Genomic DNA, 26,363 nt, shown 5'->3' on the forward strand with positions numbered 1-26,363 from the left:
TTATATTCGTCTCTCTTGACCAGGGATTTATGGGATTGTTGGCTTTTTTCTTGTGGATTAATTTGAGTTCTCTGTAGATCCTAGTTATCAATCTTTTGTCTGATTCAAAATATGGAAATATCCTTTCCTATTGTGTAGTTATCTATTTGCTTTGGTTCTTGTCTCCTTAGCTGTACAGAAGCTTTTTAATTTAATTAAGTCCCATTTGTTTATTTTTGTTGTTGTTGCAATTGCTATGTAAGTCTTCTTCACAAGGTCTTTTCCCCAGGCTGATATCTTCCGGTGTTTTTCCAATGCTTTCTTTGAGGATTTTTATCATTTCATGCCTTAAATTAAGGTCTTTATTTCCATCTTGAATCATTTTTTGTGAGTGGAGAAAAGTGTGGGTCCAGTTTCAGTCTCTTACATGTGGATATCCAGTTCTCCCAGCACCATTTATTGATTACAGATTCTTTCCTCCAATATATGTTCTTGTTTGTTTTATCAAAGATTAGGTGGCTGTACCATGTTAGTTTCATTCCCTGGTTTTCTACTCAAATCCAAATGTATATGTCTCTATTTTTGTCAGTGTCATGCTGTTTTGACCACTATGGCCTTGTAGTACAGCCTAAAGTCTGGTATGCTGATGCCCTCAGGTTGGTTTTTACCCTTAAGAACTACTTTGGCTATATGGAATTTTTTATGGTTCCATACAAAATGAAGAATTATTTTTTCCAGCTCTTGAAAGCACAGGGAGTACTTTAATAAGAATGGCATTGAATCTGTAGTTTGCTTTGGGATGTATAGACATTTTAACAATGTTGATTCTTCCCAGCCATGAGCTTCTTCCATTTGTTAATATCTTCTGTTATTTTTTTCTTAGGGGTTCGTAGTTTTCTTTGTAGAGGTCGCTCACCTCTTTGGTGATGTATATTTCTGGGCATTTCATTTTGTTTTAAGCTACTGTGAAGGGTATTATGTCCTTAATTACCTTCTCATCTTGGCTGTTATTGGCATTTGCATAAGCTACTGATTTTTGGACATTGGTTTCATATCCTGAGACATTACTGTATTTTTTTTTTATCACTTCCAGGAGTCTTCTGGTTGCATCCTTATGGTTATTTAACTATAAGGTCATATCATCAGCAAAGAGGGAGAGCTTCACTTCTTCTGCCCCCTTTTGGATCCCCTTTCTTTCCTTCTCTTGCCTCATTGTATTGGCTAGAACTTCCAGCACTACCTTGAATAGTAGTGGTGATAGAGGACAACATTGTCTGTTCCAGTTCTGAGTGGAAAAGTTTTCAGTTTTATCCCATTCAGTATAATATTAGCTGTGGCTTTGTCATAGATAGCTTCAAGCAGTTTAAGGAATACACCACCAATGCCTATATTCTTCAGAGTTCTAATTAGAAAAGGATGTTTCATTTTTACCAAATTTTTTTTTTCTGCTTCTATTGAGAGCATGATATGGTCTCTGTTTTTGGTTCTATTGATATGGTGAATTACATTTATGGATTTGTATATGTTAAACCAGCCTTGCATCCCTGGGCTGAATCCTACTTGACCGTGATGTATGAATTTTTTAATGATAAACTCATTTACAGGCTAGGATTTTATCGAGAATTTTTGCAACTATATTCATTGGTAAAATTGGTCTGTAGTCTCCTTTTTAGTTGCATTTTTTCCTGGTTTTGGTATCGGAGTTATGTTTACTTCATAGAATGTTTTAGTGAAGATTCCTTCCTCCTCAATTTTTTGGAATAATTTTTTCAGTATGGGTATAAGCTGCTCTTTGAAAGTTTGATAGAACTGTGGTGTCAAGCCATCTGACCTGGGCATTTTTAGTGTGGGGGGATATTTTATTGCTTCTTTGATCTCACTGCTTGAAATTGGTCTGTTCAGAAAGTCTATTTCTTCTTAAGTCTAGTACAAGGGCATGTTTCCAAGTATTGATCCATTTCCTCCACATTGTCAAATTTCTGGGCATAGAGTTTCTTGAAGTATTCAGTGATAATCTCTTATATCTCTGTAGCATCTGTTGTTATTTCACCTTTATCATTTATAATTGAGGTGACTAGAGATTTTACTTCCCTGTTTCCAGTTAGTGTGGTCAAAAGTTTATCTGTTATTTACTTTTTCAAAAATCCAACTTTTTATTTCATTAATTTTCTGATTTTTTTTTTTTTCAATTTCATTAACATCTGATTTAATTTTGGCTATCTCTTTTCTTCTGCTGAGATTAGGGTCTTTTTCCAATTCCATAAGATGATTTGTGAGTGTGCTGATGCACTCAATTTTGGGTTTTTGAAGGTGGGCTTGTAGCACAATAAATTTTCCTGTCAGGATAGATTTTGTTGCATCCCAGAGGTTTTGGTAACTTGTGTCATAACTGTTGTTATGTTTGAAGAAATTAACCCTTTCCTTTTTTTTTATCTCTTTCTGAACCCAACTATCATTCAGCATAAGGTTGTGAAGTTTACAAGACTTTGTGTCGGCATGAACAATTTTGTTGGAGTTGATCATCAGTATTATAGTCTTGTGTTCTGAGAAGAAGCATGATATAATTTCTATTCCTTTAATTTTGCCGAGATTTGATTTGTATCATAGGATGTGATCTATTTTGGAGCATGTGCCATGAGCTGATGAAAAAAAAAAGTACATTCTTTTGCTTTAGGATGGTGTATTCTACCCATTTGTTCTAGAGTCATATTTAAGTCATTTGTAGCCTAGTTTAGTTTCTGTTTAGAGGATATGTCCAATTTTGTCAGAAGGGTGTCGAAGTCCTGACTGTTAAGATATTCTGGGATATAGGCGATGACTGTGGCTCAGTGAGTAGGGCACCGGTCCCATATGCCGAGGGTGGCGGGTTCAGGCCCAGCCCCGGCCAAACTGCAACAAAAAAATAGCTGGGCATTGTGGCGGGTGCCTGTAGTCCCAGCTGCTTGGGAGGCTGAGGCAAGAGAATCACTTAAGCCCAGGAGTTGGAGGTTGCTGTGAGCCGTGTGACACCACGGCACTCTACTCGAGAGTGGTACGATGAGACTCTGTCTCTACAAAAAAAAAAAAAAAAAGATATTCTGGGATATCACATTGCTGAGACCAGTCAAGGTCTGTTGTATAAATCTGGGAGTATTTAAGTTAGGTGCATAAATGTTTAAAATTGAGGTCTCTTCTTGTTGTTTTCTTCCTTTTACAACTATGAAGTGTCCTTGTTTGTCTTTCTTAACTAAAGATGCTTTGAATCTGATTGTATCTGAGAATATAATTGCAACCCTTTATGATTTCCATTTGCTTGGTGCACTGTTTTCTGTCCCTTAACCCTGAGGCTTGATTTGTCCTTCAGGGCTAGGTGTGTCTCCTGGAGACAGCGTATGGATGTCTTGGGGTTTATTATTGTTGTTTGTTTGTTTGTTTTTGTTTGTCTTTTTATCCAATAAGCCAGCCTGTGCCTCTTCAGTGGGGAATTCAATCCATTTACATTATTGAGAATGTTGATTAGAGTGGTAAAAGTCTATTCATGTCATTATGAGATGGTTTGTTGTGTAATTTTATCCTTTCTGCCATTGTGGAAGCTAAGCTTTGGTTTTTGGCTTCTAGGTATTTTCTTTGTTAGTGGTTCACTGTGGTGTGCAGTATTGAGAATAGGTCTAAGTATTTCCTTTCGAGCTGGTCTTCTTGTGAGAAATTTCCTCAGTGCTTGTATATCAGCAAAAGATTGGATTTCTCCATCCATTTTGAAGCTAAGTTTAGCAGGACACAGGATTCTGGGCTGAAAATTATTTTGTTTAAGGATGTTGAAGGTGTATGACCATGCTCTTCTGGCTTGGAACGTTTCAGTTGAAAAGTCTGCTATCAACCTACTGACCTTGTAGGTCAATTGGCACTTATTCCTAGCTGCTTGCAGAGTTTTCTCCTTCATCTTGACTTGTGACACGTTGATCAAATTGTGTCTTGGAGAGGCTCTGTTAGAATTGAGATGACTCCGGTTTGATATCCATCTGAAAAGTGTGTGTCAGGATCTTTAGTAAAACTAGGAAAGTTTTCATGTATCATAGTCTCCAGTAGGGCTTCCTTGCCTTTGGGTCAGTCTTCTTCCTCTTTTGGTATTCATATCATCCATATGTTTGAATGCTTCATGGCATCTCCTAGTTCTATAAGCTCCTACTCTGCTTTCTCTCTCTTCTTTTCTGACTCTGTAACATCCTGTGTTAACTCAGACTTTATGCTCTAACTCTGATGTTCTTGTGGTATACTCTATTTGATACTTTTGACTGCTTCTTTACATTCCCTGATTGTCTGCTTCACTTATTTCAGCTCATCTGCATCCTATATCTACCTATCTCTCATCTGACCTTTGGTTTTGTCTTTCCATTTTCTTATTCAATCCCTTTTGTGTCTCAATCATCCATATTTTCAAATTGCCTTTCTGTTAAATCCATTAATTCCTTATAGGAAGAGTCTTCCTTAAAAATTTCTTGACAGTCCCTTGGAAGAGTTGCTCTATTTTGTAGCCGGGCGTTGTGGTGGGCGCCTGTGGTCCCAGCTACTCAGGAGGCTGAGGCAAGAGAATCGCTTAAGCCCAGGAGTTGGAGGTTGCTGTGAGCTGTGTGAGGCCACGGCACTCTACCGAGGGCCATAAAGTGAGACTCTGTCTCTACAAAAAAAAAAAAAAAAAAAAAAAGAGTTGCTCTATTTTGGTTCTTCATGGTGCCTGAGTTTTTCTTTTGGTCCCTCCTCATGTGTGCTCTCTTCTTGTTCACTTCTTTTTGCTCCTTTCTCCTTCTCACTTCCTCCTCTCCTTCAAGTTACCTTGTCTCAGATTTTAGGTGGTGAAGAGGCCTCTTGTTGTGGGGTCAATAGGCAGAGGAGAGTAGGAGTAAGCAAGGAGAGGCAAGAGGAAAGAAAAAGAGAAAAAAAAAGATGGAAAAAAGAAGGAAAGAGTAAGAGAAAAGCAAAAGAAAGGAACACAAAAGAAAAAAAAAAGCCAACGTGTGGAGGGGGAATAATGGAAGAAAATTGAAGAACAGGTGAAAAGGAGAATAGGAAGGGAGGATGAGAGTAATAGCACAAATGTTATTTTTCAGCAGGTTATATTTCAGGCATGTTATGGCCAAGCCTATAGCTCAAGGTTTTTGTGGATCTGGGCTGGGTGGATTCCTCTAGTTCAGGCACTCCTTACCAGCTTGAACACAGCCTGACTCTTCCTCTGCCATTAATAAAAACAAACAAACAACAACAACAAACCCAGAAACCAAGAAGCAAAAATTGAGTAAGGATGAAAAAAGAAAGAAAAAAATATAGAGCAAAATAGGAAAGTTTTACAGCATGATCTTCCTAATACTATCTTCCTGGGGCCAACACTAGAAAGTTTTCCTGGCTTCTTTGAGCCAGACTACTGCTGAAATCTACCTGCCAGACCACCGCTGTGTCACACCCACCCTCAGCAAAGAAAGGATGGAAAAAGAAGAAAAAATAAAAATACAATATGAGAATAGATACATAAAATTAAGTGTACTGTTTAATCAAAGGAGAGAGAGAGGAGACAAATAAATAAAGAAGAAAGAGAACACACCAAGAAGAAAAAAAAATGTGGGAGGGGAATATCCTAGCTGATGCAGAAGCACTTTGGGAGAGGTGATAGAGAAGAGTCTCTATCAACTGAGAGAATGCTGAGGAGTGAAGTGGGGACAGAAAAAATCAAGCTAAAATTCTGCAACAACAACAACAACAAAATACAGGAAACCTTGCCCTTTTTGAATGTAAAAATGAAAGTTAGTTAAAGAATCAGCCAAACAACTTAACAGGAAACAAAATACATTGAAATAAGATAAAGTGGGGGGGCGAAAGAAGCTCAAATAGCCTGATGTAAGCAATCTCAGCAACCAATAGAGGAAGGAAAGAAGAGAAATAAAAGAAACAATGATATCAACCCAAAGAAATTGTGTGTGTGTGTGTGTGTGTGTGTGTGTGTGTGTGTGTGTGGCTGATTCTTTAACTAACTTCCATATTTACATTCAACAAGGGCAAGGGTTCCTGTATTTTTTTTTTTTTTTTGGTTCAGGATTTTAGCTTGTTTATATAGTACATGTATATAAACATACACATGTATATGAGGTAGGGATACAACTTTAGTAGGAATACATTTATGTTGCAATATGTACTTCCTGAACACCTGATGGTGCAGTGAATATGGGGGACAAACAACACAACTGTTAACTTCTCTCTGGTCCTCAGGCTTAGAGCTGTTTCCCAGGTTAGCTGTTGGTGATCGCATGTTCACCTGCTCAGCACTCAGGCTCTGCTGATCTGAGATTCCACAGCTCTCAAAAATTCTTTAGCCACAGGTCTGACAGATTTCTTCTACAACAGTTCCCATGGAGTTCGGGAGCCCCTCATGAGTGTAGGTCCACTCCTCACAGGAAGAACACAGATTACCACATCATAGGCCCCCAGCAGGAGGGTCCCCCCACAACCATCTGGTGCCCTTTATGACAATGGTGGCATTCTATATGGGGACTTTCCCCATGAGGATATTTCACCCACTGCCAAACTGCAGCAGAACTGCGCTAGATAGCACCCTAATGTGACCACAAAATTCTGCTCAGGAGTACACACTACAATCTTTTCACTCAATGCCCAGCTTCCCCTAAGAACCAAAAACCATGAAAGGCTTCTTCTGGGACAGCTGTGGGGAGGCTGGATGTCATGGAGGCCACTGCTGGTGACTCAGCCTCCACTGAAGCCAGAGTGGACTCACAGAAACTTGCCTGTTGTGGTGGGGCTTTACAGGATCCGGCAAATGCAATAGTACACCACATCACCATACACCCTGAATTACCACTCCATGCCAATATTCCATGCTGGCAATGGTCTGGCCTTCTCCAGGAGAGCTCAGTTAAATGTCTTTCCCATCCACTGTCATGCTCTGCCCCGTCAAGTTTTTCTTCTCATAGGGTTTCCTTTCTTTAAAGCATTTTCCCTATGAGCAAACATTTTATCAAAAATATTTAGATGTAGTCAAGGAATTGTTCAGCTAAATAGAGGAGTGTTGACAATGGTGAGGTTATACTTAACACAACATACTCCAAAGTTGTCCATTATGCCAGTGTCTAATGTTAACATGGAAATATTTCTAGGGTTAAAAATATTTTAATGATGTAATGCCAGAACTATGACAACCCATGTGTTAATCTTTTGCAACATTCACTTGTGTTAGGGAATACAAAGTAATGTTATGGAAGGAGAAGTAAGTTCCTTGTTGCAATATGACATGAGTTAAGATTTTGCATTTGAATATGTTTCCTTTGGCTGTCCATGTGAGGTGACAGTACCGATAGCAATACCTAGGTGAAAGATAAGGTTCATCTAGAGAGCATATGTAAGGTTGCAAAGCTTTGATTTTCAAGAAATTCTTCTTTTATTTAAAGGTAAAATTATTGTTTTTAGAGTAGAAAATTCAGACATTTTTGAAGAAAGTGATTAGGAAATCTTGGTGCCACTTATTATACTGTAATTGAAACTCAATATTGATGTTACTTTTAACAGAGTCATTCTTTTGGGACTGGCAATTCAAATGGAACCAAGACAGTACCAGAACAAGTAAATGGTAAGGACTGCATCTTATGGAAAATGTCATGTGAAAGAATGTTTATTGAAAAACATGAGCACCAAGATATCATAAATGCCAAAGAAAACCACCCTATTACATGTACAATTAAAAAAAATAAAATGAAAAAGCGAAACAGGTGTTAGGAACAAGTGAGGATGAAACAGAGAGTATCACTAAAGGAGCAGAATCTTTATCCCATCTCCATATAGTCTGAAAGCTGAGCAAAGTCAGGAAATCAGGAAGTGAACAGGTTTACAAAAGGGAGTGAAGAAAGGGAAAGCAGACAGTACAGGGGGTACATGGAGAGAAAAGGAGCAGATGGATGTAATGGCAAAGTGGTTCAGTAAAATACTTCCTAAATAAAATGTAGATCAAGGTGTTATACAGGTGGGAAGAATATAATAAAAAGAGCTTCCAGTGCCAAAAGGAGTGAGAGAAGTAGCACCAACTTCCCTGTTTTCTTTGTGTTTCTTAATGTTGGCAAGGCATTAAGGTCTGAGGCCCCTGGTCATGCAGAGCTGTCTGATGGAGAGTGGAGATGTTACATGTATGCAATTTCATGTCGTATAAAGTGATGGTTCTTCATAACATATGGTTCAATTGGATGCAATTGGATGGAAGACAGTAGGCTTAGTTGTGGAGAGGCCAGGAAAGCTATAAACCTCTAACATTCCATTAGAAACTTTGTGATTTTAAATACCATTTCCGTGTGGAATATGTGATGGAGAGGAACTGGAGTCTATATTCCAAAGGATAATTTCAGGGAAAGGAATGTATATCCCACTCTTTAGAGACCAGAGCTTCTCAAACATAAAGACATCAGTGGGGGCCATGTTAAAATGCACATTGTGATTGAGCAGGTTTGTGATTCTGCAGTGCTAATGCATTCTCAGGTGAGTCCAGGGCTGCTGTTCCTCACACCACCTTGAATAACTAGGGTATAGACTTCTCTGTAGGAAACCTGTAATAGGCGCCATTGAAGAATACTTCCAACCTAGAATCAAGGGAAAGCTTTGATTTGGTCTTAATTTTGAGCATGTTTCCAGATGGAGGATAACACTGAATTATAGAGAGATTGAAATTCTAGGTATAAAATGTTAGTGCTAAATAAAGAGGAAAAAGGTGGTGTAAATAATCCATCAAAGGAATGCAAATGTCAGAATGTCAGATTTCAAGGTTTTTTTTTGCAAAGCAAGAGGGTTTGTGAGTGGGCACAGAGGCAGGGAAGAAAGAAGTTTGCTAGGTAATTTCTCATTCCTGATGCACAAACGTGGTAGAACTCAGTTCAGGTGGCTTCAGGAAATTGGCACACACATAGAAGATTGGATTATTGCAGCCCCAGAGATTACTGGAAGGAGGAAGAAATGCTGGGATTGAGGCAGACCACAGAGATGCATTTCTTTTCTCTGGAATTATCAGGCATCAGAGATATGTTTTTCATTGATACTAGTTAATCAGATGAGGTTACTTTGAAAATAGATGACTGGCTTTTAAATGCTATTTTTTCCTATAAAGCAGCTGTTTCCTAAAATCCCTTAATGGATTAATGTGACAACCCCAAGGACACTAATTTTAGAAACAATACACTTATCACTTGATTAAATCTGTATAAGAGGAAAGTAGGTAAACAAAATACGTATCCCTTAATATTCTAAAAATGTGAAAAACTGCCTAAAAGCTTATGTATGACTTTTATAAATTTTAATGTCATGTCCAGTGAATAGTCTAGTGATTTTGGAATATAAAATTTCATTTATACCTCATAATTCTGTGGCCATTCAGTGTGTTCCTTTTTGATAAATAGTTCATGATTGATAGGTCAGTATATATAATTTCTTGCATACCTCTTATGTGAGTTGAGGAAGAAAATTAATATGACAAAGTAGAGGACACAAAAAATATTGGTATACTTGTGTATTTACGGGTATGGAAAAAAAATCACATTTTTAAAACTGTTATTTTACAAGGATCTATCCATGTAGATCGATTGAACCCTTTCTCTAATGAGAAATGGATTATAACCTCCACTGAACTGTCATCACACCTGTGTTCCTTCTGAAATGGAGCACAGGCTGCAGAACATGTCAGATCCTTGCAGCATATGGTATAAATGATGTTGTGGGTTGCACTAAAGACGTACTGTAAGCTTCTTCCATCAGCCTGGTCCTTTATCCTCTCTGGATCATGATTTTCTCCTTTGAATAAAGACCACTCTTCACCCTGCTGTGTGTGCACTTTTGCATTTGAATGTTTTTTTTATTTATGTTTCATTTGAGTGAAAGCTAATGCCACTTTTGAAGTTTGAACTGAACATGATATTAAAATTATATCCTATTGTCTTCAGTTTTTGTCTGTTATGTTCCTGTCTACCCCTAAATCAGTCAATCAATAAAACAATCAATACAAGAGGGAAAAAGCAAACCCAAACCTAAAGTAATTACTTTTAAAGCCAAGCTGGAGGGTTCAGCTCAATAGGAACTCTCCTCAACTGTATGCTTGGTTTCATCATATCTACATTTACACTGTCATTTACACCGATTGCATGTGTTCTTTGTTTTTTAGGGGATTCTAAGGTAGAACCTCAGTTTCAGGTAACAACATTCATTGTTTGTCTTGAATTATTCCCTGTATATTTTGTGAAATTATGCATTACTTATGATATACTTTTTTTCAAAGTTCACTGTAAGTACCTGTGACACAGAAGCTGCTACTCCAGATAAAGGAGTAGAAACAATTAAAGTGCAAGAAGCCACAACAGGTAATTTTCTTTTCTTTTGTTGTTCTTCTGGTTTTGGTTATTCTGCCTCACATAGTTCTCTGATTTGGCATCCCTTTCCTTGTTAGGGAATTGACTGAGGTGAATTTTGTAACTCCACAATTTTTCAAGTGCTTATTGAAATTCAAATCTTTACTTAGAGCAACACTTCATGTTAACACGTCAGTCATGTTTTAACTTTAATTATTCCATCTTACTGATTTTACTGAAATCAGATGATCCAATTAGCAGACTGTGTACGTGTGAGAGTGTATCCTTATTAGTAAAATTCTGCAACTTCTTTACTTTCTCAACATTACATTTTTTGGATCTGTCGAGATTGACCCTAGTGCCCTTGTTTAATTTAACCTTTCTATACCATTCCAACATACGTGTACCACACTTAACCCTCTGAGTTCAGATTAAAAAGGGGGCAAATGCAAGTAAAAGTGATTGGGATCATTAGGAGCTTTCGTATACCATGGGTTGTAAACATAAATACTTAGTGTAATTAAGTATTACACTGTGCTTCAAAATTGAAAAAAAAATGAAATACCAAACCCAGATTCTTTTATTTATTCAATAAAAATCCACATTACACTGGGCACTGACACTATGTGAAGCATTTCTGGAAACATTCATATATTTCAGAAGTGCATTTTTTTTGCTATGTGGCCTGTAAGTCATCTTCTATTTATTCATGTGCCCCTAGAATTCATCTTCCTGACAGTATTTACTGTGGCCTCTCTCCAGGGCCAGTAGGATGATTAAATGTTTTTAAATTAGTAATATCCTAGTACTTTTAAGTTTCACAGAAGGCTTTTGTAATCTGACTTGTTCTCAACTCTCCATTTTAGCCCTTTCCCTGTGTGTCTGCCTTACTCTAGCACTACCGAAAAACCTCTGGGAGTGCCCTCTGAGCCAATCCCTCTATTTTGGACAAATGCACACCCTATTGCAGGCTTCTCTTTCCTCTTGCTGCTTTCTGTCCTGCTCTCACTTTTTCCTGACCTCCTCACTTTTTCACCTTGCTCATCTCACCCTTTACTTCTCAGCTCAGACATGACTTCTGGAAAAGCCAACCTTGATGCATTTTATGTACATATTATTAAACTTAGAGCCAATAATAGCCACATAAAACAAGATTCAGACTATTGGTCTAAGGGGACTTTGGAAGATTTCACCCTTAAATGGCTTATAAGACAAAGGGATAGAAATGGAAAAAAAAACGATTCAAAAGCAATTTAAATAACCAATAATTTTATGGCCCTATAATTTTCTGTAACAGATAAAGACAAGACAAAAAATCAAAAAAATTAAAAAGAAAATAAATTCATTTAAATTATATTGTGAAGGAAAAAGGAAATAAATGAACCACAGTTCAGGATTAAAAGTTGCAGAGGAGAAATCTAAGTAGTAAGGCAGCCCCAAGAGAGGCTAGATACCTGTTCATCTGGGGAAAATGCGAGAATCAGTGAAGGCTTGATAAAGCAGTCTAACAGTGCAAGGTGATTTGTCAGAATATTAGAGGAAAGCATTTCGCATGTAAGGAGCAGGGCATACACTGATAAAGGAATAAAACCTAATAGCAAATTTGAGAACTATTATTATTATTTTTTTATTATTGTTGGGGATTCCTTGAGGGTACAATAAGCCAGGTTACAATGATTGCAGTTGTTAGGCAAAGTCCCTCTTGCAATCATGTCTTGCCCCCATAAAGTGTGACACAACATGCACACTATGTTACAGGTACTATTTTGAAGTAGACCAGAGTATACAGTGATACCTTTATGTTTTACTAGATTTGTAAATCTTGCTTTGTTTATGAATTTTTTGCCATTTTTATTGAGTGGATGAATTTATGATATTTGTGGCTTTTATCCTCATAAAAGCTATCTAGTAGCATTCTCAGTGGTTTTTAAAGTGTTAGATAGTTAGGGCAGGAATGGTGACTCATGCCCGTGTTCCTAATACTCAGAGGCCAAAGCAGGTGGATCACTCAAGCTAGGAGTTTGAGATCACCCTAAGGAAGGGCAAGACCCCATCTCTACTGAAAATACAAAATCTAGCCTGGCATTGTGGTAGATTCCTGTAGGCCCAGCTTCTTGGGAATCTGAGGCAAGAAGATGGCTTGAGCCCAAGGGACTGAGGTTGCTGTGGGCTCGGAAGCCATGGACCTCGACTCAAGGGAACAGAATGAGACTCTGTCTGAAAAGAAAAATGAATAAAAAAAATGTGTAAGCTAATTAGGCATATTTTAAAAAGAAGTATGTAGTCTGCTAAAGATTTACCTTCATCTAAACCCTCAATTTATAAAATAAAAATAAATTTTGCTTTCTATCAATTTTTATAAAGATGATAGCTTTTGTGAAATCATTCTAAGCAACTCATTTACCTAAATATATGAAATTTACAGTACTAAAGTCGGTATCCATATCAAAGGAAGAGCAAGAAGAGCTTAAAGGAAGTGAAAATAACCACCCACAGGTATCAACAAATTTTAATTTCAGTTCCTGGTTTAATATTATTTTCTTTACATGAGTAATGTAACATAGTCCAAGGGACATTTCCACTGGGATAGCATTTTATAATCCATATGCTGAAGGTAATATTTAATTTTAAGAAGTTTTTTCACTAGTTTAAAACTTAAAGATTCCAAAAGTAAAGAATAACTTACATCTAATCTTTGCCCTTGGAATAGAGGTAGAGGGTTTCTGGTGTTTTCCTTGTTCTGCAATTTTATAACCTTACATGATAAGGAAGGTAATGCCAAGTAAAGAATCATATTACTAAGCAAGAGAAAATATGAGTAATTTCACCATGATGGCCACTGAGTTGTACTCATATCCAAAGAGTCACCATTCCCAATGTCCCAAACTGTAGCATAGTTTTATACCATCAGTCATTCATGCCAGCTAGTGTACTTCTTCCTCCTTGTGGCTTCTAACTCAGTTCAGTGTGTGTTGAGAGAGGGAATGGGGTCATTAGACTGTGCCTCTGAGGAGAATCCTACTTTGCAGAATGGGACTTTGTTGTGAGGATGCAGCAGCAAGTTTGTAACTCACTTACCTGTGGAAATCTTTAAACGGTATCAAGGTTCCTTCACCCACTGTTTTATGAGGACATTAGAATCTATTAGACGTAGGCTTAAGCAGATCGTCTGTGTCAGAACATAACACGGTCATATTATGTCATATTATTTGAATTAAAATTTGAAAGTTCACTTATCTTTCTGATTGTTGTTGATGTTCTTTGCTGGCAATGTAAAGTTTGTCCAGTGTCTCATTGTTAACCTTTAGAGAAAGTACTGAGAAGCATTGTAGGGATCTGCTATCAAAGGTATATGCATGAAAGTTTCTCAACTGAGGAAGGCTTTGCAGTACTACAAGTCTTCTGCTAATACATTTTAGTAGGTTTAATAGATAATCAGTGAATTATAGGCAAAGAATGAAAATGCTGAATTACTAGTTCACACTTTTCTGTCATGTAGACTAAGGAAAATTATTTTTTTTAACTTTTTATTTGCAATCCAATGATTTGGGAGTAGCTAAATATAGATCCGAGGTGTTTTCCTGTTCCATTTTTGAATTTTCTGTTTTATTTTCTAACTTGGTGGACACATGATTGGTAAGGATATATTTGTTTGGGAAAAAAATGCTCCCTGATAGAAAATACAACTGAGTAACAAAATAAGCACATTGAACTTGCATGTTTGCATCTGAAAACTTGTTTCAAGTAATAAGAATTAATCAGAATTATGGTGGAGAGAATATACTTGTATATCTGTCCTTGTGTAAACAAGTATGAGAAAGTACAGATCAAACAAGGCAAAGGAAAATAAAGAAATTAGGTAAGTCCCATGTCAAATGAGTTAAGCCACATGGTTAGTGATAAAAAAAAAAAAAAATCATTCATGTCCTGTACCAGAGTATAGAAGCAAAAAACTAAAGATGAAAAAGATTTAATTTTTAAAAAGCACCATTTATTTTGAAAAATAATATAGCTGATTGTGAAGGAAAAGATGCACCTGGAGTGTCCATCTTTATAGTGTTTCAGGTATTTTCTCAAGAAAAAGGCCGATGCACCTGGAGTGTCCATCGATATAGTGTTTCAGGCATTTCTCAAGAAAAAGGCCTCAGTCACAAAAATATCTTTCCATCTCATGCCTACTTTGTGTCCCTGAAGTATACTCAACACTCAACTTCTGAACTTTACGGAAATGAAAAAAAAAAAAGATACAGTGAATATTGTAACAATGGAGACAGACTCTGGGCATGTGTTTAAGATAGGTGAGGAGACATGTGAAAAAGATACAGACACCAAAAGAAGTAAGGAACTCAGAAGTCACAGTTGAAATGAAGGGACACCGAGAGTTTGGTAGTGAAGTGGCAAGAAATAGGTGCCCAGATATCATTAATTGGATATTAGATATCAGAACTATGCTTCAGTCTAGTGATGCAAAATCTGACTTGATAACAACAAAGAAATGAAGTGTGTGCTTGTTCAAGTGAAAGGACACAGTGCTTCTGCTGCTACAGACACAAGGAACGAAAAACAGTACATACTGCACGTGATCCTGAGGCATTAGATGAGGACAACAGTGCTACTATGTATAAGCCATGAACCTGAATCAGAAAACTTGCATCTCTCCCCACCATATAGAGACAGATCATCAAAAGCATAGGTGTTTATGAAGAAAGAAATACAGCAAGAGATGCTAAGGGTCAGGAATGAGGAAGGCAGGTTACCGGTAGAATTCCCATGTTTGGAGAAGAAAAAGTTCAAGTTCAAAATGAGGTGGATGCTTCACTTGTCATTGCCGCTTTGTCCTTGGTCAGTGCCTGGTCCATTCTGATTTTCCACTTTGTCACACTGTATTAATCACATATTTTTACCATTTTACTCTTATCTCCTACATCGACCAGAAAGCAGAACTTGGGGTCACCATCTTCATCATGATTTTTATTTTCATTACTATAATGTGTAGAGAAGAAAACATACAAGTAAGTGACTGGAACACTTTAGAAGTTTCCAGAAGACGTCTTCTCTGTTCCCATCCTTCAATTTTTATTAAGCCTTGCCATACTTTCTTAAAGGTGTTTCCTAATTGGGAAGGATTTACATGGTATATATACTTCTTTTGCTTTTACTTAAACATAAACCATAAGGCAAGTTTTGCTTATCATAGGTTTTCTGTTTCTTCAGCAATTTTACCTATCAGTAAAAATTGTACCACAAAACATTCAGATGTCTTCAAGTCCTTATTGTTGAGCCTATACTCAACATGACATACTCCAAAGTTGCCCATTATGCTGGTATCTAGTGTTAACACTGAAATATTTCTTGAGTAAGAAATATTTTAATGATGTAATGCCAGAAGTATGATAGCCCATGTATTAAACTTTTTGCAACATTTGTTTGTGTTGGTGGAGAATGCAAAGTAATGTTATGGAAGGTGAAGATAGTTCCTTATTGTGATATGACATGAGTTAATGTTTCCTTTGGCTGCCTGTGCTCCATTTACAGAATCAGTAGCCATACACAGGTGGAAGGTAAGGTTCATCTAGAGAGCATATGTAAGATTGCAATGCTTTGGTTTTCAAGACATTCTTTTATTTAAAGGTAAAATTAATTGTTTTTAGAGTAGAAATTTCAGACATTTTTGAAGGAAGTGATTAGGAAATCTTGGTGCCACATATTAAATTATACTGTAATTGAAACTCAATACTGATGTTATTTTTAACAGAATTTATCAGAGAATCTTACCAAGGAGGATCTTGGTTGTTCTTCTGGGAGTGGCAATTCAAATGGAACCAAGACAGTACCCAAACAAGTAAAGGGTAAGCAGTACATTTTATTGAAAAAGTCATTTGAAAAAATGTTTATTGAAAAACATGAGCACCAACATATTCTAAATGCCAAGGAAAATGACCTATTAAATGTATAGTAAAAAAAAAAAATGAAGAAGCGAATAGTGTTAAATTGTATTTCTTCTCAGGTGTTAGCAACAGGTGAAGATGAAACACAGTGTATGACTAAAGGTGCTGAAGCTTTAGTCCCATCTCAATACAATTTGAGAGCTCAGCAAAGTCAGGAAATCAGGAAGAGGACAGGTTTACAAAAGGGGATGAAGAATAGGGAAAGCAGACAGTACAGGGAGTACATGGAGAGAAAAGGAGCAGATGGATGTAATGTCAGGGTGGTCCAATAAAATACTTCCTAAATAAAAGGTAAAGCAGGAGTCTCAGCTGGAGTGTGAGCCTGCTGGCTGCATCTCCGTAACTACCCTGCCTGCTCTGGCAGTCCCCAGCAGTTAGGCGGGCATGTTCCTGCCCTGAGGCCTCACCCAGCAGGCTCCAGACCCGGCTTGGAGCCCAATAGGCGCCTGGTGAAGGAGCTGCTAGAATAATAATGAGGCGGGGAGGTCAGGAGTGGCCAGCAAGAGGAGTATCTGGAAGTGGTGATCTGAGGTGCCCCAAGCCGGGCCCTGGACATCCCTCCCCTCAGCTCACCAAGCCTGGTGCCCAGGGATGGGGGAAAAACCATTGAAACTGATTTCAGTCACATTCTCAAGCAAGGCCACATGATGAAGAGCAGGAAGCTGGGAATCTACCGGAGGTGCTGGCTGGTGTTCTGCAAATCCTCCAACAAGGGGCCCCTGTGGCTGGAGAAGTATCCAGATGAGACGTCAGTGCACCTCCGAGGCTGCCCCAAGGTGACCGACATCAGCAGTGTCAAGTATGTGACATGGCTTACCAAGGAGACCTAGCGGCAGGCAGCAGCCATCACATTTACCAATGACTGGGCACAAGTCTTCACCTGGGACCCAGAGCTGGAGGCTGAAGAGTGGTGCAAGACACTATCTGTGGAGTGTCTGGGGTCGGCTGAATGACACCAGTCAGGGAGAGCCTGACCTCCTGGCCCCAGGGGCGCATGGTATCTTCCTGCCTCAATGCCCCCACCTGGACGTGTCTGGTGAGTGCAAACTGCAGATCACCCAGGAGAACAGCTTCTTCCTCTGGGACACAGCAGTCTGAAGCTAGTCTCATTGCATCTCTATGACTGGGACGCAACATGCTTTACCTTTGAGGCTGGCAGCTTGTGCAACACTATAGAAGGGCTCTGCACCTTCTAGACACAGGAACCGGAGTGGATTTACCAGCGGGCCCACAGTGCCACACTGGCCATCGCCAAGCATCACAAGTGGGTCTTGCTGGAGATGGAGAAGAATGTGAGGCTGCTTAACAAGGAAACAGAACATTACTCGTGTCCTCACACACCCACCACCTTGCTGCCCCGCATGCTACTGGCACCACAACACAGATTAGCAGAACATGGCTGAAGCCTCCAGCTACACTCCTGAGGGTTATGCAGCAGCCCAGGCGAGTTCAGAAATGGACCTCCTCTACAGATTCATCTTGCTTAAGCCAAAACCCAGCCAGGGGGACAGCAGCGAGGCCAAGACCCCCTCCCTGTGACAGCTGTGCTGGTGAACAGAGAAGGGTGCAGGGGGCAGCCTGCAGCCTTCCATGGACAGCCAGCCTCAAGTGGCTGTTGGCCAACAGCCTGAAGAAAGGGAGGAAGCGGTCCCGCTCCTTGCCTCCAAAGGGGAGACTGGACCAAGGGAAAGGGCTGGCCACACCACCCGAGCATGTGTGATGCTGATTTGGGGTATAAGGGCAGCAGTTTCCATTGCCTCCATGGCACACACCTGTTTCTCTCTCTCTCTCTCTCAATGACTTTATTTTGTTTTGTTTTGTTTTATTTTAGGTACAATGTGCTGATTTTATGTAGAATTTGGAATGCTTACATCAAAGTGGTTAACCTAGCCTTCACCTCAGTTAATTATTGTGTTAAGGCATTTATACTCTACTTTTTTTTTTTTCTCTCTCCTTGATTTTTCTGGAATTTGTTTTTTTTTTTTATTAAATCATAACTGTATACATTGATATGATTATGGGGCATCATACACTCGCTTCATAAACCATTTGACACATTTTTATCACAGTGGTTAACATAGCCTTTCCGGCGTTATCTCAGTTACTGTGCCAAAACATTTACATTCTACATTTACCAAGTTTCGCAAATACCCCTGTAATATGCACCACAGGTGTGATTCCACCGATCCCCCTCCCTCTACCCACCCCCTCCTTTCCCACTTCCCCCTATTGTTAAGTTGTAGCTGGGTTATAGCTTTCATGTGAGAGTCCCAAATTAGTTTCATAGTAGGGCTGTGTACATTGGGTACTTTTTCTTCCATTCTTGGGATACTTTACTAAGAAGAATATGTTCCAGCTCTTTGACATGTACCCTTGCAATATGCACCATAGGTGAGGTCCCACCAATTATCCTCCCTTCCCTCCCCTCTCCCTCCTCTTCCCTCTGTCATCTTGGCTATATTTGTGTTTTATCATTTGTGTAAAAGTGTGGGAGATTATATATTGATTTCCTAATAGTACTGAGTAAGTTGGATACTTTTTTTTTTCCATTCTTGGGATACTATACTAAGAACAATATGTTAATTGGCCTGGGAGAATACTTTATGAGGAGCACCCCCCAGGGAATTGAAGCAACACCAGAAATATATTACTGATCAAACTAAACAGCTTCTGCACAGCCAAGAACACACTTAGTAAAGCAAATAGACAGTCCTCAGAATGGGAGAAGATATTTTCAGATTATGTTCCTAACAAAGGTTTGGTGATCAGAATCCACAGAGAACTCAAACTTATTAATAAGTAAAGAACAAGTGATCCCATTTCATTGTGGGCAAGAGACTTGAACAGAAGCTTCTTTGAAGAAGACAGGTGCATGGCCTACAGACAAATAAACACATATTCGTCATCTTTAATCATCAGAGAAATGCAAATCAAAACCAGTATGAGATATCATCTAACTCCAGGAAGAGTAGCCCACATCACAAAATCCCCCAAACTACAGATGTTGGCATGGATATGGAGACAAGGGAACAGTTCTGCACTGCTGGTGGGAATGCAAGCTAATATGTTCCTTTTGGAAAGAGGTTTGGAGAGCACTTAGAGAACTAAAAGTAAACTTGCCATTCGATCCTGCAATTCCTCTGCTAAGTATATATTCAGAAGACCAAAAATCGTTTTATAACAAAGTTATTTGCACCAGAATGTTTATTGCAGGCCAATTCATAATTGCCAAGTCATCAAAGAAGCCCAAGTGCCCATCAACCCATGAGTGGATTAATAAATTGTGGTATGTGTATGCCTGAAACTGAACACAACCCTCTTTCTGCCAGGCCTTGTTTGAACTGTGAGGGCCAGAGGAGGGGGACAGTCAGAACTTGAGGCAGGCTGGCACTCTGAACAGCCCGGGGGCCAGATAACAGGTGGCTTCTCAGTTTCTCTGGGCCTAGAATGGCACAGGAAGGACCTAACCTTCCTCTGTGCTACTTGCCAGTCTTGGGCTTGGCATGTTAAGCAGAGGGGATATCTGGGTTTGCCTCAGGTGAAAATCTGTTTTTACAATGTAATTTGCACACAAACTCTTTCCTGCTTAGTAGGCTGAGAAGATGCCCTTGGGGTGGGGTGTCAATTACCTCAGCCTTGCTGAGGAAGGCTAGAGCTTGTTTCTTCCCAGGGCCAGGCCGGGCGGGAAGGTTACAGAGCACTCCTGCTGCCCTCTGTCACTGACCAGGGGTAGACAATGCCCCAGCAGAGGGAGGCCCTCTGCCCAGTGTCTAGCCACACTTGGCCAGCCAAAAGCACTCAGAAACCAAGACCTTCCCATTTTCTCCTCCCTACATGGTGTTGAGGCTCCCTGCTGAAATGCAATTAAAACAATTGCTTTTCAAAAAAAATTAAAAAGGTAGAGCAAGGTCTTAGGTGAGAAGAATATAATAAAATGAGCTTCCAGTGCCAAAATGACTCAGAGAAGTAGCACAAACTTCCCTGTTCTTCCTATGTTTCTCCCTGTTGGGAAGGCATTAAGGTCTGAGGGCCCTGGTCCTGCAGAGCTGTTGGATGTAGTGTGGAGGAGTGGAAGCAGAGAAGGTGAGCCGTACATGTATGCAATTTCATGTCATATAAAGTGACAGAACTTGGTACTTCATAGCATTTTATCATGTAATTGAAGGTTTGTGAAGCAGGAAGAATACAGTAGTTGTATCTATCAAGTGCTCAGGGCATCTCTCACCTTATGAAGATTGCACTGAAATCTGTATTATTTTTTATTTCCTTTCTATTTGGAGGATGTGATAGGGAAGAACTTGAGGTTAGACTCTAAATAGGTAAATTCAGGTAAGTTTTGTGTTACACCCACTCAGTATAGATCAGAACTGTCAAATTAGAACTGTGCTGGGAATCTTGTTTAAAATGCACATTTTGATTTAGTCGGCATGGGCTTCTGCATTTTTTATACATGTGATGTTGGTGCTGCTGGTTGTTGGGCCACCCTAGTGGCAAGTGTGCAAACTTTGTTGTAGAGAAATCTGTAGAGAGAGCCATTGGAGAGCACTTTCATGATGTGTTAATCAAGGAAAAGCATTGTTTTTCTGTTATGTCTGAGCATGTTTCCAGCTAGAGGGCACGGAACAAAGAAATGAAGTCTTTGAAATAATAGATATCATATATTTCTGCTAAGAGAAAAGACATGATGAAGATGATCCAGCAGGAGAATGGAGACCTCAAATCTGAAGGTTACTGTGCAAAGGAATAGGCATTTTAAATGGGACAGAGGGAGGCTAGAGGGTGTTATCTGGGTAACAATGCAGTTAATGATGAGAAAACAGGAGAGAACTCACTGCAGATAGATTCAGCAGATTTGCACTCAGAGGTAAGATTAGGCTCCAGATATCTCTAGAAGCAGGAGGGAGTGCTAGATTTGGGACAAACCACAATAACCCATTTCATTGCTCCATAACTATCAGTCATTAGAGATCTGTGTTTCATTAATAGTATTTAATTGGAAATTAATTTACATATACAAGCATTGACTACTATTTTCAGAACTAGCTATTTTTTCTATAAAATAGCTATTTTATAGAAATAGCAATGCACTCAACCCTACTATGAAACCAATATATAAGCACCCACACTTCCATATGAGAACTATAACCCAACTACAGCCCAAGATGAAGGGAAAAGAGGAAGGGAAAGGGAGGGGAGGGGGAAGGACAAGTGGAGGGAGGGTAATTGGTGGGACCACACCTATGGTACATTTTACAAGGATACATGTGAAATCTGTTAAGTGTAGAGTATAACTATCTTAACAATTAAGAAAGTATGATGAAGTCTATATTAACCAATTTGATGAAAGTATTTCAGATTATATATAAAACCAAGGCATTGTACCCTATAAATCATTAATATACACAGCTATGATTTAATAAAAATTATACTAGTATAGGAATATTAACTTTGACTAAAATTAATGAAATTTTCAATGCCTGACACAACGCTCTTTATGGTAGAGTCCTTAAGATAATTGCAGATGTAATTAAAGGCAATATTATTTAACAGAATTTCATGGAAGACAGAAGAAACTCAGTTCCAAGAATGCATAAAATGTGGATGATATAGCATCTTTTCTGTGTGTGTGTATCAAGTACAAACACGCAAATTAACCTGAATGTACATAAATGCTCATTTAGGGCAATTTTAGAGATGAAATTCCTTAAAGATCTTAACAAATGTAGATAAGTGGTTGTATATTCAAAACCTGGAATTTATCAGCACAATTTCTCTCCCAACTTGCAATCACTTTAAAGAACACAGAACACAATGTGGCAGATGATATTAGTCTTGTAAGTGTCAGCCCTCTTTATATGACTTCTACAAGGAAAGGACTTGTAAGATAGCTAAAGAAGAAACAAAAAATATGAACTTATGGTATCCTAAAAAGGACTTAGCTATTATCTTGCGTAGGATTTCCATTCCATTAGGAGGGTACGTAGGAAGATCACTTGCTGACCAAATGATAACTTTGTTTTTTCTTTAATCTTCTTATAAGAAATAGCCCCGTGTTGTGATTATTTTAAATCTTTTTTTTAATAATAGACATTGCTTAAGGTAGATATCATCTAATTCAATCTAGAAAATATTCATCTGACTGCATGTCAAAGTATTTTTCAAATGTACGGATTCCCTTAATATTGTATTACATATAATCTATAATCCTATTTATGATTCTTCTTATTTAAGATTTACGTGAGTTTGGGAGATTGCTGATGTTTTTATATTATGAAAATTTGCTAATTTTTAAACTTTAAAAAGAAATAACTATTAAGTCATTAAGACATAGAAATAGTCATTAAGCCATTAAAGTGATGTCTACTCCACTAAACTAATTTTAGAAAAGATAAAATTATATAGGTTATTTCTTGAATTTTTTGTTATTTTCAATTAATTTTCCATTTATCTTGAATTGTGGTTATTAATGAAATTTGTAGTAATTTTATGGTATTCATTTTCTCCTTTTTGATAAATATTTTAATAATGACAGCTTATTTTATGTAATTTCTCCATTATATCCTATATACCGCTTGATTGGGTCAATGAAAGTCTTTAAAATGACAAAACTAGAGGACATAAGACATGTAGTTCTATTCTTAGTTCACATGAGCATGGGAAAATGTGAATATTTTTCTCTACTGTTATTCTACAAGAATATATACATGCTTGCCAATTAAAAACACGAAACACAGTATACATTCAACTAAATTGTGATCCCAACTGTGTCCTTCCTAAATAACATGACAAACTGAAGAACTTATAGTGTAATGGTATAAACAATTCTTATGTGTTGCTCTGAAGATATCCCATAGGCTTCTACCATCAGCCTTGTTATTTATCTTTCAGGGTTATAGTTTGTTCCTGTGATTAAAGATCACTGCTCACATTGGCATATGTTCAGTTTTCTATTTAAATTTTCTTATTTGAAACATAATCTTTCTTTTGAAATCTTAGCTGCTTATTATATTCCTATTTTTCTTCTACTTATTTCTGTCACATTTCTGTCAGCAGCAAGAAAAATAATAACAATAATAGAATGATCCAAAACCTAAAGTAATTAAATTATTTTCTTACTTGAGGATTCAGCTCAATGGAAACTTTCCATGAATGTATGTTTGGCTTTGTCATATTTGCATTTCTACTGTCATTTAAATTGATTATATGTTCCTTTTGTTTTTTAGGGTCTTTTAAGAAACATCCATTGAAGGTAATAGCATTCATTTTTTCATCTGGAATTATTCATGGCACATTGTGTGCAATGTTCATTATTTATGTTACAATGTGTTTTCAAGGCTATTCAGAGCACTATTAACATGACAGTTTCCAGTCTGAAGAAAGCAGTAGGAAGGAAGAATGTGAAAATATCCAGATCAGGTAATTGTTTTTTTCTTTGATAAAAATCCTTTCATTGCAGTACAGCATTTAAAGTTTATATAGCCATGTTTACTATGAATTATTTTTATTAAAATATCTGTTAGAATATTGAAGTGTTACTAATAACAAATGTTAACATTTTTTTTAAATTCCATAGGCATGACATTTTAATATATGGATAAAATCCCCATTTAAAAGACTTTAAGCATAACTGTACACAGGGAATCTTTTATAAAATGTCATTATTTACTGTTCATTGAGTCTTATAGAAATTTAGTTTTAAAAATGCATTTGTTAGTTGTCTTCTGTTTTGAAAAACCTTTTTACACTGTATAGTTCTCACTAGATGATCATCCTTACTCTTCTCTAGTGAGTAAAACAAAAAATCAGTAAATATTTTTTTAAGATTGCTCTTCTAACATATTTTAGGTATATAAAGCAGGAGATTCATAATAATAAAAGCAGCAATATGAGAAAAATTAAATGGTTGTTTCATATTTACTGAACAAATTCATTGTGAAAACTCTACACAACTAGTTGTGGTGGCTTTCTCACATCATTTGTAATGAAAAGGAAGGGAGGGAGGAAGGGAAAGAAAAGAGAGAGGAAGGGATGGAGGAAAGAAAGTGTAGGAAAAATGAAACAGAAAAAAAAAATAAGCAAAGGAAAAGAGAAAGAAAGAAATTGCTAAAGGTTCTTTTTTTAACCCCTTGTCTTTATTTTTTATTCATTTTTAAAATTTTATTATTGGGGAATCATGGAGGGTACAAGACCAGGTTATGCAGCTTGCATTTGTTAGGTAAAGTCCCTCTTATAATTGTGCCCCACCCCCAAGAGGTGTGTCACACACTGTGAGCTGCCAACACCCTCCCCGCTTCCTTCTCTCTGTTCCCCAACTCCCCCACCCCCAAAATCCCCCACCCCATAATTAATTGTCCTCATATAGAATTGAGGACCTTGCTTTCTTTCTTTTCCATTCTTGTGATGCTTTACTAAGAAGAATGTATTTCAACTCCAAGTTAATACAAAAGATGTAAAGTCACCATCTTTTTTAGTGACTGAATAGTATTCTATGGTGTACATGTACCACAGCTTGTTAATCTATTCCTGGTTTGGTGGGCATTTAGGTTGTTTCTACAATTTGGCAATTGTAAATTGAGCTTCAGTAAGCAGTCTAGTGTAAATGTTCTTATGATAAAATTATTATTTTTTTCCTTTCTGGGTAGATGTCCAGTAATGGGTTTGCAAGATCGAAGGGAGGTGTAGTTTGAGTTATTTGAGGATTCTCCATACTTCCTTCCAGAATGGTTGTATTAATTTGCAGTCCCAGCAGCAGTGGAACAGTGTTTCCTTTTCTCCCCTTCCACACCAGCATCTACATCTTTGAGATTTTGTGATGTGGGCTATTCTCACTGGGGTTAGATGATATCTCAGAGTGGTTTTGATTTGCGTTTCTTTGATGATTTTAGACAATGAGCATCTTTTCATCTTTCTTATCCATTCATCTATCTTCTTTAGAGAAGGTTCTATTCATCTCATTTGCCCACTGATATAAGTGATTGTTGGCTCTTATTGTTGATGCTTAATTTGAGTTCTTTGTAGAGTCTATTTATCAAAGTATTTTTTTTTGTTTCTTTTTTTTTTTTTTTCAAGAGGCATAGTTTCACTTTGTTGCCTTGGTAGGGTGCTGTGGTGTCACAGCTCATAGCAACCTTCAGCTCTTGGGCTTAGGCGATTCTCTTGCCTCAGCCTCCCGAGTAGCTGGGACTACTACACCTACCACAACGCCCAACTTATTTATCAAGGTTTTGTCTGATTCATAATATGAAAATATCTTTTCCCATTCTGCTGGTTGTCTGTTTGCATTGGTTGTTTTCTCCTTAGCTGTGCAGAAGCTATTCAGTTGAATTAAGTCACATTTGTTTTTCTTTTGTTGCAATTGCCCCAGGGCCATAACTGCAAGTGATTTCCCCAGAGTTTCTTCAAGGATTTTTATTGTTTCATGCCTTATATTTAGATCCTTTCTCCATCTTGAATCAATTTTAGTGAGTGGAGAAAGATGCGGGTCTAGTTTCAGTCTTTTACATGTGGATATCCAGTTCTCCCAGCACCATTTATTGAATAGGGATTTTTTTTCCCAAGTATATGTGATTGTATGGTTTATTAAAGATCATGTGGCTATACTATATTAGTTTACTTTCATGATTTGCTATACGGTTCTAGATGTCTATGTCTCTATTTTTTGCCAGTAACATGCTGTTTACATTATGATGGCATTGTAGAATAGCCTAATGTCTGGTAGGTTGATACCCTGACTTTGCTTCTGTTACTAAGAATTCCCCCTTGGCTATCTGGAATTTTTTCTGGTTCCATAAAAAATGAAGTGCTATTTTTCCCAAATATGTAAAGTATGACAAAGTTATTTTAATGGGGATTGCATTGAATCTGTAGATTGCTTTGGGAAGTATAGAAATGTTAACAATGTTGATTCTTCCCAGCTATGAGATGGTATGTTCTTCCATTTATTAATATTTTCTGCTACTTCTTTTCATACAGTTTTGTAATTTTCTTTAAAGGGTGTTGCATCTTTTTGGTAGGTATATTCCAAGGTATTTCATTTTCTTTGAAGTTTGGTGAAGGGAATTATTTCCTTGATTTACATCTC

The 26,363-nt window shown here is 37.7% G+C and overlaps 1 protein-coding gene across 1 annotated transcript in view; it reads left to right on the forward strand.

The window, feature by feature from the left end:
* LOC128579607 (neurofilament medium polypeptide-like) overlaps window positions 1–26,363 on the forward strand; it is a gene marked incomplete at its 3' end in the record, with an annotated part of 132,562 nt that overhangs the window by 59,482 nt on the left and 46,717 nt on the right. Inside the window, exons 10-16 of the mRNA XM_053581597.1 lie at window positions 7,525–7,585; window positions 10,151–10,179; window positions 10,265–10,346; window positions 12,760–12,830; window positions 16,090–16,183; window positions 23,506–23,531; window positions 23,617–23,698. Of these exons, the coding sequence (XP_053437572.1) occupies window positions 7,525–7,585; window positions 10,151–10,179; window positions 10,265–10,346; window positions 12,760–12,830; window positions 16,090–16,183; window positions 23,506–23,531; window positions 23,617–23,698 (445 nt within the window). The remainder of the gene's footprint in view (window positions 1–7,524; window positions 7,586–10,150; window positions 10,180–10,264; window positions 10,347–12,759; window positions 12,831–16,089; window positions 16,184–23,505; window positions 23,532–23,616; window positions 23,699–26,363) is intronic.

Source organism: Nycticebus coucang, unplaced genomic scaffold (genome assembly GCF_027406575.1).
Source record: "Nycticebus coucang isolate mNycCou1 unplaced genomic scaffold, mNycCou1.pri scaffold_70, whole genome shotgun sequence".
In the NCBI taxonomy this organism is placed as follows: domain Eukaryota; kingdom Metazoa; phylum Chordata; class Mammalia; order Primates; family Lorisidae; genus Nycticebus; species Nycticebus coucang.